This window comes from Acanthochromis polyacanthus, chromosome 19 (genome assembly GCF_021347895.1).
Source record: "Acanthochromis polyacanthus isolate Apoly-LR-REF ecotype Palm Island chromosome 19, KAUST_Apoly_ChrSc, whole genome shotgun sequence".
NCBI lineage: Eukaryota > Metazoa > Chordata > Actinopteri > Pomacentridae > Acanthochromis > Acanthochromis polyacanthus.
The window spans coordinates 3,308,337-3,327,545 of NC_067131.1; the positions used below are offsets into that span (position 1 = coordinate 3,308,337).

General features: G+C 40.7%; 1 protein-coding gene across 9 annotated transcripts in view; it reads left to right on the forward strand.

The window, feature by feature from the left end:
• LOC110960741 (PH and SEC7 domain-containing protein 1-like) overlaps positions 1-19,209 on the forward strand; it is a 111,450-nt gene that overhangs the window by 85,058 nt on the left and 7,183 nt on the right. For 7 of the 9 annotated variants that reach the window (XM_051939255.1, XM_051939251.1, XM_051939254.1 and 4 more), the window contains 6 exons: positions 2,871-2,914; positions 11,558-11,751; positions 13,488-13,558; positions 15,347-15,504; positions 17,747-17,891; positions 18,774-18,917. In XM_051939255.1, the coding sequence (XP_051795215.1) occupies positions 2,871-2,914; positions 11,558-11,751; positions 13,488-13,558; positions 15,347-15,504; positions 17,747-17,891; positions 18,774-18,917 (756 nt within the window). Of the gene's footprint in view, positions 1-2,870; positions 2,915-6,800; positions 10,916-11,557; positions 11,752-13,487; positions 13,559-15,346; positions 15,505-17,746; positions 17,892-18,773; positions 18,918-19,209 lie in introns of those variants that run through there. The other 2 variants (XR_007937912.1, XM_051939256.1) reach the window with 2 other exon arrangements.

The following is a 19,209-nucleotide window of genomic DNA, read 5'->3' on the forward strand; positions in this document are numbered from 1 at the left end:
TGCACCTTTATTACTCACTCAAGTTTGTGTTTTAATTATTGATTCATGGATTTTTCAAACAAAACACAAAGTCATGTTCCACCTGCTTTTTTGCCTTTAATCATCTCCCACTGGTATTTTTCACTATTTTTTTTTACATTTTATGCATCAAACAGCCACCTAACTGCTGCATCATACACATATAATCATTACATTCAAATTTATTCCGTCATTACATCCTTCAGTTTAGTTTCTCTGCCAGATCATCTGAAAATGAAGCACTTTTTTCCCTCACTCGTCCACGATAAGCCTCAGATCAGTTCACTGTTAATATTTGATGCTGACCGGATTTGTGCTACAGAAGCAGTTTGTCTTCTACTCTCCAGGAAGCGGCTGGTCTGTTTTTCTGTCCGATTATTAAAATGCATGAGCGCGTTTTAACGTCGTCCGAACGCTGAAACTTTTTCTTTTTTTCTTTGACAGTAGAGCGAGTGAAACGGAACCAAATCCGCAACGGTCCACGCTGGACGCTCGTTAATATTCATGAAGTGTTTGTGATTAGGAGCCCCGTTTCAAAGAAAAAGCAGCAAGTGAACCTGATTAGGCACGTGGAATCAAAGCCCATTATAAAACCAATTTCATTTGACTTAAACTCACAATGCGACAGAACGATATTCGTAATAGGTTGAGGGTCTAAAACGACGAGCAGCAGCGCTTCTCTAATCAAAGAAGTGTAATGGAAAATGGGGTTTCTTCCCCTCCTACGTGGCAATTATGACGTGGCGTAGTGTCGGCCTACGAGGAATTCCGAGGTGAATGAGGTGGAGACGAACTGCCTCCAAGTGTCCTCTCCATCACCTCGCCTGTCACATCCGAGGACTTCCGGCTCCTTTGCAGCAGACCGGCTGTGAAACGGAGTCGCTTTATCGCGTTCAAAGCCACCGGGGGCCACTGAGTGAAAAGTGTCTAAAAGTCCCGACTGTCACTGCGCATTCTGAGGAGGTACAAGCTAAACGTGTGGAGCTTTCCTTTGCTGCACCTCCTCTCTGCTACGTCGCTTTTTTGCCTCTTGATCGTGACGATAATGAAAGTAAAAGAGGGGAAACAGTGACCCAAAAACACTACCACAACTGGTGCAAAGGAGTGGAGGAGTTGAAATGGATTTTGAGATGAGAAAACATAAACATAACCCAAATAAGGTTTGCAGAAGCGAAGCTGAAATGCAAATACATGCCGCGCTTCTTTGCGCTAACTGGTGACGATGCAGAGTCTGAGAAAAGCTGAGATATACACTCGTTTTCTCCAGAGTCAGCCCTCAAAAATGACTTTACGATACAATTAAACTGCATTCTCGATTAGGTTTAGAGGAAAGCATGTTTCCTGTGATATGTTTGTGACGTACGGCAGCGTTATGTGGCGATCGGCGTATGTTTGTCTGTCTGTTAGCAACGTTACTCAAAAACAGACACCGACAGAGCAGCAGTTCATGCAAACAATGCCAGCATCAGTTCTGGGGATTCTTTCTGATCTTTGGGTTTATATTTAGTACAATCTTCTGCCGCATCTGCCTGTCTAAAGGCCATTATGATCTTAGAAAGGGGAAAGAGTCATTTTTCCTCCACATCAACACCTTCTGTTATTACTCCGCCAAGGATCGAAGGAGTTATGTGACGATCGGCATACATTTGTCCATCTGTTTGTCTGTCTCATAGCAACATCACTCAAAAACCGACAAACAGATTTGGATGAAATTTTCAGGGAATGTCGGAAATGACACAAGGACTAAGTGATTAGATTTTGGCAGTGATGCAGCTTATAGTCTGGATCCACGGGTTTGTTAAAGATTTCTGTATCATTGCCAGATAGCAGCACGGCGTCACTGTAACCATGACAACAAGCCTACGCTGCATCAGCTGCCTGCTGACGATCACATGATTGTGATCCTACTCCAAATCCACCTCTGAGGACTTATCAGGACTTATCCATCAGATATTATTCCAGGAACAATTGATTAAATTGTGGGGGTGTTTCTGAGTCCCATCGGTTCCTGCCGCCCGCTACATATTTAGTCACATGATTTGGTATCCGTACATAATGTACACATGCAGAACACACGCCTGTGCTCGCCACAAGGTAGTTTAAGATTTTGTCGGAAATGATACGACTGAGCAGCCTTGGAAGAATACACTTTCTGAGTGTTTTTGTTTTTCGCATCTGCTTATGCCAAGTCCCAATCCCCATACCATTACAGAAAGTATTTTACTAGCTATAGTACCCGGTAGCCTCTGTTTAATACTGTAGTGACCCGTTGTGTTGCTAATGGTGCTTGGTCAAAGATGTTATTACTTAATTAAAATTCTGCACTTTAATAGTGAATCAATCTACAGTAATTTAATTATTCAGTTCAGACACAAAGCAGCAAAACTTTTCAGTTGAAAAATTGTAAGCAGCAAATGTTTGCTTTAAAAATGAACGAAAATGACTGTTTCAGCTCTGCAGCATGAAAACTAATAATTACGGCTAAGTTAGCTGTTTTTTTTTGTTGTTGTTGTTGTTCCCGAAGTGTAACTTAATTTTGCTCCGCGCAGGTCGATGCGTTTGCTTCAAAGTCTAAATTATTTATTGCCTCGTCTGCGTATCGGCAGGCCGGGTAATGGCTTCGTTAGCGATGTGGCGGCCGGCTGATTGGATGACTGATGGATTGTGCGGCGAAGAAAATGAGTTAAGCTCGGGCGAAAGGGCGGCAAAAAGAGATGGCTTTCCTCTGAGTACAGTTTATTGAATGAAGCCCTTCGCAGGACAGAACACAGTGAACCTGTAGCCGTCTGATCAGATCTCCACTTGAGCTTGTATTTGTCTGAAAATGTGATTTTCTTGTTTTCCCCCTGCAGGCTCTTTACAACTCCATCAAGAATCAGAAGCTGCAATGGACACTGTAAGTCATTTTGCATCGACTCCTTTCTTTACTGTCGCTCACCTTAAGCTGCCGTTTGTTTCCACCTGTCCGTCCGTCCGTCTGTCCTCCTCAGAGGAGGGCGGCAAACAATGAGGGGGCATTGATCAGCTTGTTTGCGTCCTCAATCATGACGTGAGTGTTGTCTGGCATGTGAGGGAAACATTAGTGTGTCAAGGGTTGCTATTCTGGATCACAGCTCCGGAGCGCCTCGGAGATGCCAATTAAGTCAGCTTTCCAAGCTTTGTTGCCATGGCGACGGCACCATGGATACGACTCCATAGCTACCGCATTGCTCTTTCCTCCCCGTGTTCTCTCGGCGAGCGCGCGCGCGCACACACACACACACACACACACACACACACACACGGCAGCAGAGAGATAAACTGCACATGTAAATATTCGTGCGCATGCCAACACGATGCCCCCCCCCCCCCCCCCCCCCCCCCGCACTCGAGTGAATAAAAAGATAAACGGGAAAAGAGAACGAGCCGCAGAGAGAGAAACTCCATCCGAGCGGCTCTTTTACCTGCATTCTGTACAAAGGTGTGACCACAGCCTCCCACTGCCTTTCCAAAAATAGCAGCAGCAGCGCTCCCGAAGCAGCCGAATAAAAAGTGGTCAGAGGAGCAGATCGAGGAGGAGATCCACAGAGAGGCAGGCAATCCAGTTCTGACATGCAGACGGCTATTTAAGCAGCGAGGCCGCGCTGGGATGGAAGAGATGTCATTTCTGGACGCGTAAACACCGTGAAAAGCAGGAGAATCCACCTGCCAGCCAAAATAAATTACAGATTGAGAGATTGTGGCGGTCTGAGGCGTGTTCAGTTTGTGTTTTGTTGATATTTTAGTGTCACTTCTGCCACCGCTTTCACACCCCGATGCATATTTTCATCACATTTCGCTTGCATCGATGCAAGTTCTGCATCGATTCCGAGGCTGCAAACGCTCGCTTTCTATTCTTCTCTATATTTAGGTCGGCCCGGCTTTGATTCACTAATTTACTTCCAGATTGAGGCTCGATGGAGGTGCGATATTCAGACACGAAAACACAAACTGGTGAATGTGAAATCTCCTTACAGGTGTGTGCATGTGTGCAAAAACTCAAAATCTTACCAAGTCTGTTTGTCTTATTTTTAGTCAAAATGTCTCATCCCACTTAATTTAAGATAAATTCAGTTAACAGGAGACATTTCAGCAAGATGGAGGGACTTGTTTGAAGACAACGCATCTTAAATATCTTAAGTCAGAAATTTTAACCCTCGTGTCGTCCTGTGGGTCAAATTGACCCGTTTTAAAGTTTTAAAATGTGGAAAAAAGATGGATATTTTCACAGTGAAAGCTTCCACATTTTCAAAATTCTGTGGGAGATTTTTGAACATTTTTTTTGTGGCAAAAAAGAAATGCTAAAAAAAATGTTTCTTTAAGAACATTCAGGGAAAAAAAATCAACCAAAATCCAGCGAAATTCGCTGGATTTTGGTTGATTTTTTTTCCTGAATGTTCTTAAAGAAAATATTGGAATTTTTACTGATATATATGGAATCAATTTAGATATTTTTAGGATTTTTTGGAAGAATTTTATTCATTTTTTGAAAATATTTACAATTTTTAGGGTTGTTTTTATTTTTAAAATTTTTATTTCTTGCTAAGTTTGAGGATTTTTTCAAAGTGAAATTTTTAAGGGAAACATTTAAGGATTTTTTTCCTGATGATTTTGCAAATTTTTCTAAATCTGGGGATTTTTTTTTTTTGCTGAATTTTTGGATTTTTTTCAGACAAAGAAACAACATTTTTTGGTGCCGTAAATGAGGACAACAGGAGGGTTAAGACACCTCAGCTTGACAATCCTGGTTAATTAGAGCTTAAAATAAGTTTTCCCAGCTAATTTTAAGATCTCAACATTCTAAATATCAGATCTTATTTCAAGAAATCTTACCAAGCCATTTTTTACTTGTTCTATCAGCAGATTTTTTTAAAACTTATTTCAAGGTAAGAATTCTCTGAAAAAAGTTTTTTTTCTTGTTTTGAGAGGGGCATTTTTTCCAGTGTTTGTGGGGGTTTTTTGCGCCCCGATGCAAAAAAGCGATGGATGTTGTTTCACACCCCCGCGAGGGAAGAAAGACACGCACATGGCCACTGTGAGCGGTGCAGTTGGATGCACCCACATGTTCTCCACAGACGTACACAGAGCACACATGCTTCCTCATTGAGCGGCGGGGGTGGAGAGCCGAGGGATGGAGCTGCTGGTGCTGCTGCTGCTGGTGGTGGTGGTGGGCATCGTGCTCTGAAAGGGAGACGCAACAAGTCGGAGATGCAGGAGGATGCAGGGATGGAGAAAGATCCTCCACTCCTTTATTCCTTCTAATCCCTTTCCTCGTCCTCCCTCGGTGCCTCTAATCATCCCGTCTTCCCGTTGTCTCACCTGCAGCGGGAGGCCACATTTGTTGCCGTCGACTCGAATCCTGCCGACTGTAACGCCGGGGTATTTAAAGCTCGCCTGCCGGTGCCAGCTTTGCCTTTTGCGAGCCGTTTAATGCTCAATAATTTCTCATTTAAACGTAACAGGAATCTGGTTAGAGGCTTTAATTGAAGAGGACACCTGCACCTTTAAACAGATGACGATAGATGACTTGATTTACTTTTCTGAATGGAGTTATGGTGCAGCTTTTGTTGATTAGTTAAACATTTAATTGGCATATATTCGGGTTGAAAACTGTGTTTGGTGGTGAAATAATATGACAGATTACGAAATGCAAAGAGATAAAATAAGATAGACTTTATTAATCTCACAAAGGAGATGCACAAGTAATTGAAAAGTTATTTTAAAAATGGTATAAAACTGTAAAAAAAAATACATTTATAAACATTAGAAATGGGGGAAAAAATGACCTTGATGACAAGTTTATGTACAAACAACGAGAAACTAGTTTTTGTAAATGCAATAGAAATGAAAAAAATTAATAAAATGATAAAAATACAAAACTACACTCTAAAAACCCCCAATATAATAAAATAAAATAAAAGATGACAGATTAGGAGATGCAAAGACATTCACAAAAACAATGGTTTAATAAGTAGAAATAGAATTACTTTAATGTTATACGAGTATACAGACTGTAGACGTCTATACAGCAGGGGGCGCTGTGGAGATCAGTTTACACATTTAAATCTGTCAAAGTAAAGATAAAAAAAAGCTTGTTTTGATATTTAAAGGTAAACCAGGTTTAATGTTGGAGCTCAGCTGTAATAAACTTCAGATAATTAACAGATAAATACTTTAAAATGTTCTCTGAACGACGTGAAGATAAATCAGAGTGGATTATTATGGGATGTCATCATGGATGACGTCCTGTCCTTTAACTCCACCTGGTTCCTGATCCAGCAGCTCAAACATCCCACAATGCACTGCTTCAACTTTGCATCTGTCCAGGTCACACCAGCACGGTTTCTTTCTCTTGGTTTAATTTCTTTCTTTCTTTCTTTCTTTCTTTGTCTTTCTTGCTGTCTTTCTTCATCCATCCATCCATCCATCGTCCATCCATCCATTATCATCCATCCATCCATCCATCGTCCATACATCCATCCACCCATCCATCCATCATCCATCCATCCATCCATCATTCACTCATCCATCCATCGTCCATACATCCATCCATCCACCATCCATCCATCATCCACCTATCCATCCATCACCCATCCATCATCCATCTATCCATCCATCCATCATCCAATCATCCATCATCATCCATCCATCCTTCCATCCATTCATCCTCCATCCATCCATCCATCATCATCCATCCATCCATCACCCATCCATCCATCCATTCATCCTCCATCCATCCATCACCCATCCATCCATCCATCCAGCATCCATCCATCCATCCATCCATTCATCCTCCATCCATCCATCCATCCATTCATTCATCCATCCATCCATTCATCCTCCATCCATCCATCCATCTATCCATCCATCCATCCAGCATCCATCCATCCATCCATCCATCCCCCCGCTCTCAGCTCCACTTTGCCTCAGTGTGAAGAGGGATCCAGGCGGTTACCAGGCAACAGGCTACGAGCTCATTGGCTCCATCTCAGCCTCTCGTTCTCTCTCCGGCTCCTGCATGGGGTTAACTGCTGTTATGTGCTGTTGGTTACTCATAGCGTGGTCTCGGGGGGGTTCGGCATCCAGCCATTTTCTATTTTCAGGCTGAACTTTTGCATCGGTGCCGCCCGGCGAGGTAACAAGTGGAATCGCCGCGTTACCTTGCTGGGCAGATGCTGCAGCGCAAAGCATCTATCATCTCCTAATGAGACAAATCCCTTTACCAAGCAAAATATGCATACCGTGCATTGTAGGGGATTATTTAGGAGAGAATGGGATTATCGCCGCCGTGGAGATGTACATTGTTGGTATATTCAATCATTGGAATGTTTCAGAAATGTGTAATATACCGACGAACGAAATAATGTTGTGGATTTGGAGTCAAAGAGCAGAGGCAAGCAGGAGATTAAAAGGTTCAAATAGATGCTGTTTTTAAAAATAACAAAAACTACCAGGAAGAAATCGATATTTCAATATTAGAAATGGATTAAAGGGCTACAAGAAATGCTTATGTACAGTAAGAAAGAAAAAAATCTAAATCAAACCCAATACAAATGCTAAAATGTGATATGAGCAAGACACAAAATGACATTACAAAGTTTAATTTACATAATTTAAAGAAATAAACTAAAGCAAAGAAAAAAATGTAAAACACTCAATCAAAAGAGAAAGTATTTAGTCAAATTGTAAAAACTAAAATACATTTGAAAGATAAAATGGACAAGAGCAGAATGCAAATTTAGGTCATAAAGTAGTTTAAAAAAAAGCAAAACGGTGAAAAAAGTAATAAAGCATTTTGCAGTTAGGAAAAACTGGTTGAAAAAAATTAAAATTGATGAGAAAACATTTGACAAAATTCAACAAAACCGTACAAAAATTCAAACATTAGAAAGAGAAAATGGGGCAGAGGATAAAAATCCAAAAAATATATAATATTGGCTCATGAAGTATATTTAGAAATGGCAATAATTTAGTTAAAATCAAATAAAACACAACAGAAATAGAAAAGGAAATGTGCAAAATAAATTTGTTGAGAAAACATTTTGCAAAAATAAAACAAAATTATTTACAAATAAAAAAATGTGAGTATACAAGCAAAAACAACTAAAATTGACTTTAAAGCAATATTAATATTAATAAAAGACATTAAAGATGAAAGAGGGGCTTGTGAAGGAGAATATGCAGGAAGATGAAAGCTAAAGCTGATGATGAAACATTAAAAATGGATAAAAAGTGGAACCGAAACAGTAAAAAATGTTATTAAAGCTCATTTAAACACAGAAAAGGGGCTAGTTATGTAAGAAATACAGCCTTCTAAACAGAGATTCTTTTCCCTTTTTGGATTAAGAGTGGGAAAATAAAGTCGTGATGAGACTCTTCTTCCCAGAAATTCAGACTCACAGTTCACATGAGAGCCGTTAGAAAGAAATGAAGCCTCATCATTTAGAGCGATGCTTCCTGGAGGCCCGTTTCTAATGAATGGAAGCTTCAAATCAGCAGCAGCTCACTGCCCCAAAACTCAGTTTAATAAAGAGACAAGTAAATCATCTGTCAGCGCTCCGGTTTCTTCACAGCGAAGACTCACAGTCAGGTAATCAGACAAGCTGTAAACATTTGATTCTGAGTTAAAGGTGAGACATCCAACATGCCGCATTGGTTCTGTTATTGTACCAGAAAACTGCCTTTTTCCTGCAGTTAAACTGGAAAGTAATATCTTATTATTAGACAAAAAAAATGTGGCTGAAAGACTTTTAGCAATTCTTTGATGTAATGATATGAACAGATGAGAACAGAAACCAAAAGAACGAGCAGATTTCTTATAATTAAAACGGTAGTGCAGTATTAAAAGTGTAGAATATTAATTCACTAAATAAAAACAAAGTTTAGACAGAGAGAAGTCATTCATCCTCTGAAGCCCTGCATCCATCATGTAAGTAGTGTTTTAATAATGTCAAAATTACACAATTTCTCAAGAATTACACCATTTGTCATGACCCAGAAACTGTAAAAAACAGAGTGAAAAACTAAACATATAGCATAGTATAGTATAGTATAGTATAGTATAGTATATGTAGTGTGGTACGGTACGGCATAGCATAGCATAGCATAGTACAGTATAGTGTGGTACAGTACGGCATAGCATAGCATAGCATAGCATAGTACAGTATAGTGTGGTACGATATAGCATAGCATAGCATAGTACAGTATAGTACAGTATAACATAGAAAAGTATAGTATAGTGTGGTATGGTATGGTATAGTATAGTGTGGTACAGTACAGTATAGCATAGTATAGCACAGCATAGTATAGTATAGCATAGTATAGCATAGCATAGTATAGCATAGCATAGTATAGTATAGTATAGTGTGGTACGATATAGCATAGCATAGCATAGCATAGCATAGTAAAGTATAGTATAGTATAGCATAGTATAGCATAGCATAGTATAGCATAGTATAGTATAGCATAGTATAGCATAGCATAGCATAGCATAGTAAAGTATAGTATAGTATAGTATAGTATAGCATAGTATAGCATAGCATAGCATAGCATAGTATAGTATAGCATAGCATAGCATAGTATAGCATAGCATAGCATAGCATAGCATAGCATAGCATAGCATAGTATAGTGTGGTACGATATAGCATAGCATAGCATAGCATAGCATAGCATAGTAAAGTATAGTATAGTATAGTATAGCATAGCATAGTATAGCATAGTATAGTATAGCATAGTATAGCATAGTATAGTGTGGTACGATATAGCATAGCATAGCATAGCATAGCATAGTAAAGTAGAGTATACAGGGTGACCCAAAAGTTTGGAAACAAAGTTTAACTGCAGTGTCTATTTGAGTTGGGGCTGCATGAATTCACTCTTATTTCACCCATTTTTGTTATAGCATAATAAAATAACTTAAAAGCATAGTATTTGCCGAGTGCAATATCTCGGAAGAAAATGAATAGAACCAAAAGGTCCAGGAATGCTGGAGCATAACTTCAAAATGCAGGCCATCAGTGTCAGATTTCAAAACTCTTGATGGTAAAGTATCTGACAGTTTTAATTTTTTTAAACATCCAAAAGTACTATGAGGCAACATTTACTGGCCAGTTTGAGGAACCTTCATAAGCATGAATGAAGGTACATTCCAGAAGATTCCAGTGCAGCCAGTTGGTGGAAACGTTCACGTCTTTGTATAAGAAACAAACATGAACATGTCGAAATATGTTTGTTTTACACTAATCTGTTACTCTTCTGAACATATCTGTGGTACTGGTTTATTGAAATAACATTATATTATTTGGATTATAGACTTTTCATTTGTTTCCAAACCTTTGGGTCACCCTGTAGTATAGTGTGGTACGATATAGCATAGCATAGCATAGCATAATATAGTGTAGTATAATATAGTGTGGTATGGTATGGTATAGCATAGTACAGTATAGTATAATATGGTATAGTGTAGTATAAATGCAGTATAATAATGTGTCAGTTCAGGAGGTAAGGGTTACTATACAGATGTAAAAATTAGTTTAAATGTAAAATAATCTCTAGATCTTGACAAGTTGTTTCGATCATGAAGTGAAATATTTTATCATCCAGTTCCACTTTGATCTGTTAGTTGTAATCATAGACTGTATACATTCTATGGTTGTAATGTGTACATGATAAACTGAGGAGGAATGTTGTTCAAATTTCACTTGTTTTTCTTCAGATATTTCAGTTTGTTCATAATGTTTTGTAAAACGATTAAATGTGAACATTTTCAGAATGTACTTTTATGCCCTAGAACAAAGGGAAGCATTAGTTATTTACAGGTTGTTATGCTCTGATTTGATATCAGATTGGGTCTGTATGAATAAAATAGGATCAGAGTTCAGTGTGGTGTGGCTCAGTCTTTTGTGTTTTCTGAAAAACCTGAAAAATTATTATTTTAATAAGGTGTCGATATTTTTACTGATTCAACACCTATGTTGGCTCGTAAGTTTTGAGTTTGTAGACTGAAAATGGCCACAGAGGTCTCATTTTGGGACAGAATCAGGTTTCTTGTGTCTCGAAAAGTCTTCAGAGCCTCAGTTTGTGTTACAGTGAAGTCTGTTCTGCTGCTTCTTCTTCTTGCTGTGAGGAGTTGCAGCGATGCATCCGGCCCTCTGGGTAAACATGCCCCTGTTTTTCACCTCAAAGCTGGAGCAAGATAGATGGTGTCATCTGTTCCTGTGCTGCCTTTTGATCAAGGAGACTGGACTTTGTTCTCCGGAGCACCGAGGGGGAAGCGTACAGTTAAAGCTTTGAAGAGTCAGGTTTCCCCCAGCGATGCGGCGCTTCGTAAACGTCTCAGAGAGCAAAAAAAAACGCTGCACCGATACTGTATTACTCATGTGTACATGTGAACGAGTGTGAAATGTCTTGTCCTCGTGCGACAGGGAGGCGAACGGGCAGGATGAATGATGATGTGTTTATTGCTAATGAGACATGACACATAAGTGTTGATCCCCATGGAGTCTTGTGGTTGTCTCCATAGAGACGAGGAAGAGCTGCGGAAGTCGTTTTCGGAGCTCGGGGACAGTCTGTGCGAGTCCAACACCTCCAGGTCCATGAAGAGGGTCGGCAGCAGCGGGAAGCCCCTGTCCGACGAGACGGAGCCGTCGGGAACGCTGCTCTACAAGAACGGCTTCCTGGTCCGGAAAGTCCACGCCGACTCCGACGGGAAGAGAAGTACGAGATGCAAAGCTCTCACATCTGCAGTACAGTACCAACGCTATTATATCTGTTTAAGAGCAAGAAAACAACCTGAAAACAACCCAGGATAATCTCAGTTTATGTCCAGCACACACCACTGTAACGCTGCTTTCATTCCTATTAAAATAACCCATATAAACGATCACATTAGCTATAAAATACAGTTAAATGTAGCCCACTTTTGAACAGAAACATCAGTATTCACAAGAATAATAAAGTTCATAAGAAGGGATGACAAAAAGTCCCATCTTCTGCTCTGTGAAGTTATTTATTTATATTATACTATAGTATAAGGTGATACATTGTAGTGTACTATAGAATAGTAACACAAATTATCATTGAAATTTTTCTGTTTGTTAATGTTTTGTTTAAATTAAAGAGAACTTATCATTTATCATTCAGTGCTGATCAGATAATGGTAGAGTGCAGCCGATCAGAAAGGGCTGCAGACGCTCATAAAACTAGAAACATAGCAGGGAGTAAATCGCACATACACCCCCTGTCAAAAGTTTAGGACACTGTCTCATTCAAATAAAGTAGAACCTGTCCTACAACTTCTGACAGGGGGTGTATTTCATCACATGGATGTGATCAGGGCAGGACTCTGATCATACATGTGAAGTTTCAGGCAGATTGGAGCATGTTCAGGACATTTACACTGCATTTGAAATTTCATGGCAAAGGATCAAAATTCCAGAGGCCGCCATGGACACGCCCTTTGACTTAGGAAAAAGATTTTAATAACTTTGGATCATTAAGGCCTCCTGTATGTACTGGCCCAATCTGAGGTGAATTGGAGTTTCCCCCTAGGAGGAATTCGCTCTAGAAAAAAATGAAAAATGGGCAAAATCTGGCATTTCAAAATAGCTCACTTCCTGTTGGGTTTGGAATGTGGCTGTCACTGACTTTTTTGTTCAGCCTGATGTGCTGCATATGTGTACCAAATTTGGTAGATACACCCCCTGTCAAAAGTTGTAGGACAGGTTCTACTTTATTTGAATGAGAAAGTGTCCTAAAACTTTTGACAGGGGGTGTATGGTAGAACCTAATCAGTATTTAAATGTATTATCAAAGTAGATTCATGCACATAACTTTTGGATATTCATATAAAAATATGTAGATGCTACAGCTGAATCCTATGTGTACTTTGTCTCATTCTTGCGTTTTGATCTCAAATCCAGATGTTTAAAGTCGCCTCTAAAATCACTTTAACTCAAAATAAACATCACAGAGAGCAGATTTACTAGAGGATTGTTCTATCAGAGAGCTTGTTTTGACTAACTGTATGTCATGGACTGGAAACTGAGTGTGTATTTTAATTAAAATGACGTCTAAACCAGTTTTCTTGTGTGTAAATGTAAAGAATGCAACACATGCAAAATACGGAGCAGTGAAAGTGTGCAAATGCATTCAAAGAAATACAACATTCAGGTGATTAAGGAGCAGTTTGACGTGAAATTTGTGGATAAAAAGCACCTGCAGCAGAGAACACTGCATGTTACTGAGTATTATTTTACCATTTCACGTCTTTTATGCTTTTTATTCGTTTAAATTTGGAGAGCGATTCACTGCACATACACAGCGTCTCCTCATGTTGGCTTCTGTTTTTATGCTGTTTGTTCAAGTGTAAAATTAAAAACCTGACAGCCTGATAGTATCATGTGTGCATGCGTGTCGTATTTACATTATTTACGTGTTTTCTTCTCCTGCAGCACCGAGAGGGAAACGAGGCTGGAAGACTTTCTACGCCATCCTAAAAGGGCTCATTCTCTACCTGCAGAAAGTAAGTTCCTCATAACGCTGTACACACGTATAGAGAATATTTATCACCTGCATGTTTACTACTGCCAGTAAATAAATAAACAGGCAGAGCGATTTGTAACAGCTCCTGCTTGATATTCATTATTCAACCTTTTAAAAAACGCTTGACTGCATCTCCATAAACATCCTATTTCACTCTGATGCCAGCAGAAGTAAAATCTTTATCCCGATGGTGTTTGTTTCCGTAGAAACAAAGCAGAAATTTGTTTTCTTTTACCTGATGCTGCCTGAGGGCTGAACTACGAAGCCAGTTCAACACATCCAGGCTTTCTTTGTGTGATTCGGCCGGACAAAAACTAAAACCTGAGTCAGAGTTAACGGGTATCATGGAGGTGTATCCAAAGTAGTTTAAATCAATCCACTGGACTCTAAGAAAGTTCCTTGAAGACGTTTCACCTCTCATCCAAGAGGCTTCTTCAGTTCTGGTGGTGGTTGGTGTTGCCTCAGCTTTTAAACCTCTGTGAGGTGTGTCCAGGGCTGTTATTCCAACGACCGAAACCAAAAGTCATCTGACTACTCAATGACGGTCGTTGTGAGTATCGGTGGGGGTCTTTGAAATGCGTCACTGAGCCCTCATGTGCTAATGGTGGTCATTAGCATGAGTCTGCTGAGTCGTTCTTTTGGGGAGTTTTGAAAGGACCTGATTGTACATTAGCGAAAGATGATGTCACAGACCCTGGACACACCTCACAGAGGTTTAAAAGCTGAGGCAACACCAACCACCACCAGAACTGAAGAAGCCTCTTGGATGAGAGGTGAAACGTCTTCAAGAAACCTTCTTAAAGTCCAGTGGATTGATTTAAACTACTTTGGATAACCATGACCTGGATGAATGAGAACCTACACAGAGATCATGAAGGTGGATTTCAACTTTCTTTGTCAACTCTTTCGGCTTTAAACTCTGTTCATATTAAAGTGGGCGTTGATTCTTCTTCTACACAAAATAAAGCTCCAGCTTCCAGCTAGAATAGTCATTTACCACATAAACAATGTCTGGACTGGATTTATCATTCATTTCATGTTATCTTCATTGAAAAAAAACTGCTCTTCTTTCAACAATAAAGACATTTCTAAGCAGCCCTAAACTTCTGAACAGCAGTGCACCTCATTAACCCACTAATTTGCTTCGTAGTCCAGCCCTCAGCTCTCTGAGAATGCTTTATTTAAACCAGATATCAGGGACAGCAGCAGCCGTCCAGCTTCAGGGGGAGTCTTCCTGTTTACAGTCTGAAAGCTGCTGTGACATAACGTCCTGGCGGCCTGCAGAGAAACCATACGGAGCTGAAGGACCTGGCTGTGGTCCGGGTCAACCTCTGCCAGCACAACAGAGCCGCTGCTGCTGAGAAAAACGTGATCGACTCGACCTGCAGCCAGGCTGTGGCTCTGTTCTCTACAATATTACCAATAAAAAGTGGATTTGTACGGCATTGTTCAAGACAAGGTGCTCCACAGAGCTGAAGCAGGAAGAAGAACGCTCAAAGCTGCAACGAGGCGAATATAATCATTCAGTTAAAGATGAAACATAGAAAAATAACATGAGATTAAAGCAAGATATGCTGTGTGCAAAGATGTTATTTATATTTGTTGGTTTTGAAAATTCTCACTCTTTTTGCTTCTTAATCCAGAAGTCGATGAGTTTGAGGTTGAGATGGATGAAAACAGAGCTGTGTCTTTGGAGAATATCGGCTGTTTCTAATCAATATCTTCTATAATAAATGTGTTAATCGTTTTGTTTATTTCTTTCTTACAGGGCGAGTACAGGCCTGACAAGCAGCTGTCAGACGAGGACCTGAAGAACGCCGTTTCCATCCATCACTCTCTGGCCATGAAGGCTTCCGACTACAGCAAGAGACCCAACGTTTTCTACCTGAGGACCGCCGACTGGAGGGTTTATCTCTTCCAGGCACCGTGAGTCTTCATGATCCTCGCTGAGCCGGAATAAACACAAACACATGATGTCCAGTCAAACACAGCTACAGTCAACAACATGGATGGATGGATGGATGGATGGATGGATGGGTGGATGGATGGGTGGGTGGATGGATGGTGGATGGATGGATGGATGATGGATGGATGGATGCTGGATGGATGGATGGATGGATGGTGGGTGGATGGATGGATGATGGATGGATGGATGGATGGGTGGATGGATGGATGGATGGATGGATGGTGGGTGGATGGATGGATGGGTGGATGGATGGATGGTGGGTGGATGGATGGATGGTGGATGGATGGATGGATGGATGGGTGGATGGATGGATGGTGGGTGGATGGATGATGGATGGATGGGTGGATGGATGGATGGATGGGTGGATGGATGGGTGGGTGGATGGATGGTGGATGGATGGATGATGGATGGATGGATGCTGGATGAATGGATGGATGGATGGATGGATGGATGGGTGGATGGATGAATGATGGATGGATGGATGGGTGGATGAATGGATGGATGGTGGATGATGGATGGATGGATGAATGGATGGATGGATGGATGGATGGATGATGGATGGATGGATGGATGGATGGATGGATGGACATCAGCATCCAAGCCATGAAAAACGTGCATAAAACAAGCTAAAGCTGACCTGCAGTCTGCATCCAAACTATCCCATGTAGTCCAAAATATGTGGATGCTGCTGTTCTTATGCACGGTCAGTTTTTTTAATACATCTTAAATTCAAATTAACATAAATCTGAACACAGTTTAGTGCTTTTACATGAACTTAAAGGTGATTTAGTTCATTTGCACCTTTGGTATTTCTAATTATTTGGGTTCTTTTAGAGATAAAACAGACAGAACAGTGTACATGTTTGCAACAAGCACCAGCTCCCTGCAGCTTTCCAAAAGAGCTGATTTTTACATGAGTCACTTTAAAGGTTTGTTTTCAGTCTGACTCAAAGGAAACAGAAATTAGCCGCCTGCATCAGACATTTAGAATTCCTCCGCACTCGTCATTTTGTCAGCACGTGTCAGGCGGACTCTCTGGAAGCTCAGCTATCAAATGCAGTTGATTAATAATAGGGTGCAGGGTATTTACTGGGATGGATAGCAGTATTTACTGGACTCCACAGACAGCGATCTGGATCAAACAGAAGACGAAAGATGTTTTACTGATATACATGCAATCACTTTAGATATTTTTAGGATTTTCTTGAAAGATTTTTCTCATTTTGTTGGAAACATTTACAGGAATTTTCTTGCCAAATTCGGGGGATTTTGTTAAATAAAACTTTTAAGGGAAACTTTTACGTAATTATTGGAATTTTCTGAAGTTTTTGCAAATTTTCAGAAATTTGGGGAGTTCTTTTTGCATTTTTTTGTATTTTTTCAAACAAGGAAACAATATTTTGTGGCACCCGTAAATGAAGACAGCAGGAGGGTTGATGCACCCGGTGTGTGAATGAAGAATAAGAAGTAACTTCCTAAAACTTTTACTCAAACCAAGCTATCTTTGTCCCTCATTGGAGGAAACCAGGATTCTCTGATCACCTACATCCAGCCTGCAACCCGGTTACACCAGCGCCTCTAAACACACTTCTTCTTCTTCTTCTTCTTCTTCTTCTTTTCATTTCCTCCCACTTTGTGGTTTGAGGATGACTCTCTGCTGCTCCACATTCAGCTCATTCAGCAGCTGAGCCTTCAACATGTGATGCATCCGTGTTCGTGTGCACACGGATGGCTGAAGCCTTCACATGTTGAGCGTGCTGAAGGTGAAGGTGTGCGGATGTAAAACAGGATCCAGGAAGTGGCACACGACCGTCCACATGTTCCATCCCCCAGGAGGACGGCTCTGTGCTCCAGTTGCAGTTTGTCCCAGATACCAAACCCTCCCAGAGCCTCTCCTCTCTCTTTGTCTCCACCTCGCCTTCCTTCTCTCCTCGGGGATTTAGACGAGGCTGTCTGATTCCATATGATATTTCTCATGGGCCCCTAATGGGTCTGTTAGTGTAAAACAGGCCCCTTTCTCTCACGCCTTAATTGGCTCCAAAATAATTTCTTTGTCAACAGCAGCTCTGCTCTCTCATAATTACCCCTTTGATGCTGTAATCCGGCCGAGGATCAGTGGGTTTCTACCTGCGCCGTGCGTTTGGGAGTTGGGGATTTGTTTGTTAATTAATTTTGCCTGTTTGTTTGTTTGTTTGTTTGCAGGAACGCGGAGCAGATGCAGTCCTGGATCACTCGCATCAACACGGTGGCCGCCATGTTCTCAGCTCCTCCCTTCCCGGCCGCCATCGGATCCCAGAAGAAGTTCAGCCGACCGCTGCTGCCGGGGACCACGTCCAAACTGACCGAGGTACCGCCAAAATAAAAGACGCTCGTCAGCCAGAAAGGAGGCCGAGCCGGTTCTGAGACGAATCTGAGTCCAGTCCAGTAAAATTTAATCAAGTTCACTGATGCAGCACATTTTAAAACACCTATTTAACTCCTCCTGTTGTCCTCATTTATGGACACCAAAAAATATTGTTTCCTTGTCTGAAAAAAAATCCAAAAATTCAACAAAAAATTCCCCAAATTTCTGAAAATTTGCAAAACCTTCAGGAAGAAAATTCCAATAATTCCTTTAAAGTTTCCTTTAAAAGTTTTATTTTATAAAATCCCCCAAATCTGGCAAGAAAATTCTTGTAAATATTTTTAAAAAATGAGTAAAAATCTTCCAAAAAAATCCTAAAAATATCTAAAGTGATTACATATATATCAGTAAAACTTCTAATATTTTCTTTAAGAACATTCACAAAAAATCTAACTACATTCAGAAGTAGTTTGTCTTGAGCTCCAGCAGGGGGCGACTTTAAATTCCCAATCAGTTTGACCTTTTACGTCTCCTACTCACCAATCAGACTTAACTACTAATAAATGAATGAAAATAGATGAGGACAATAGTGAGGAGTTAAAGTATTTGGTTTCCACACATTAGAATCACCAACAAAGATGCAGATGTTTGAGTTTTTTGCGACGTTCATCCTGGAAAGCTAAACAAATCTGTGATCCATTAATATTTATTCAGCAGCGTCTATCTATTAGAGTTTGTGTTCAAACTATTTTAACTGTGAATGAATTACGAGATGAGTAAGAAATGAGGAGCAGGTGTGAGTCAGTGGGACAGAATGAAGATGAATGAGAGCAGCAGGTGTTTATTGTTTCCTTCAGTGTGTTCGTCTTCACTCTGTGCTTCCAGGAGGAGCAGGTCAGATCCCATGAAACGAGATTCAGAGCTATTTCCACCGAGCTGGCCGAGCTGCGATCGTTTCCTCCCGACCGTAAGGTGAAAGGCCGCGAGCTGGAGGAGTACCGGCAGCGAGACGAGTACCTGGACTTTGAGGTGAGGAAGGCATCATTGTGGGCAGTCAGGCAGCTCTCAGGAGGAAATTTTACACCGCAGGCGGGTTTTAGGACGACCTGAACCTTTGAACATCTTCCAACCTCAGAAAACATCCCTGGAGAACGTCTGGAGAACCAAGAAACACATAAGAGAACAGTAAACACTCAGAGATGGTTCATGTGACCCTCAGCCGGCTTTAACCCACAACAGAGGGGCCGATGTCTGATGGCTTTACATCCTGTTTTACTTCTGGAACAACAAATAAACCTGCAGTCACAGAGTGAAGTTCTCT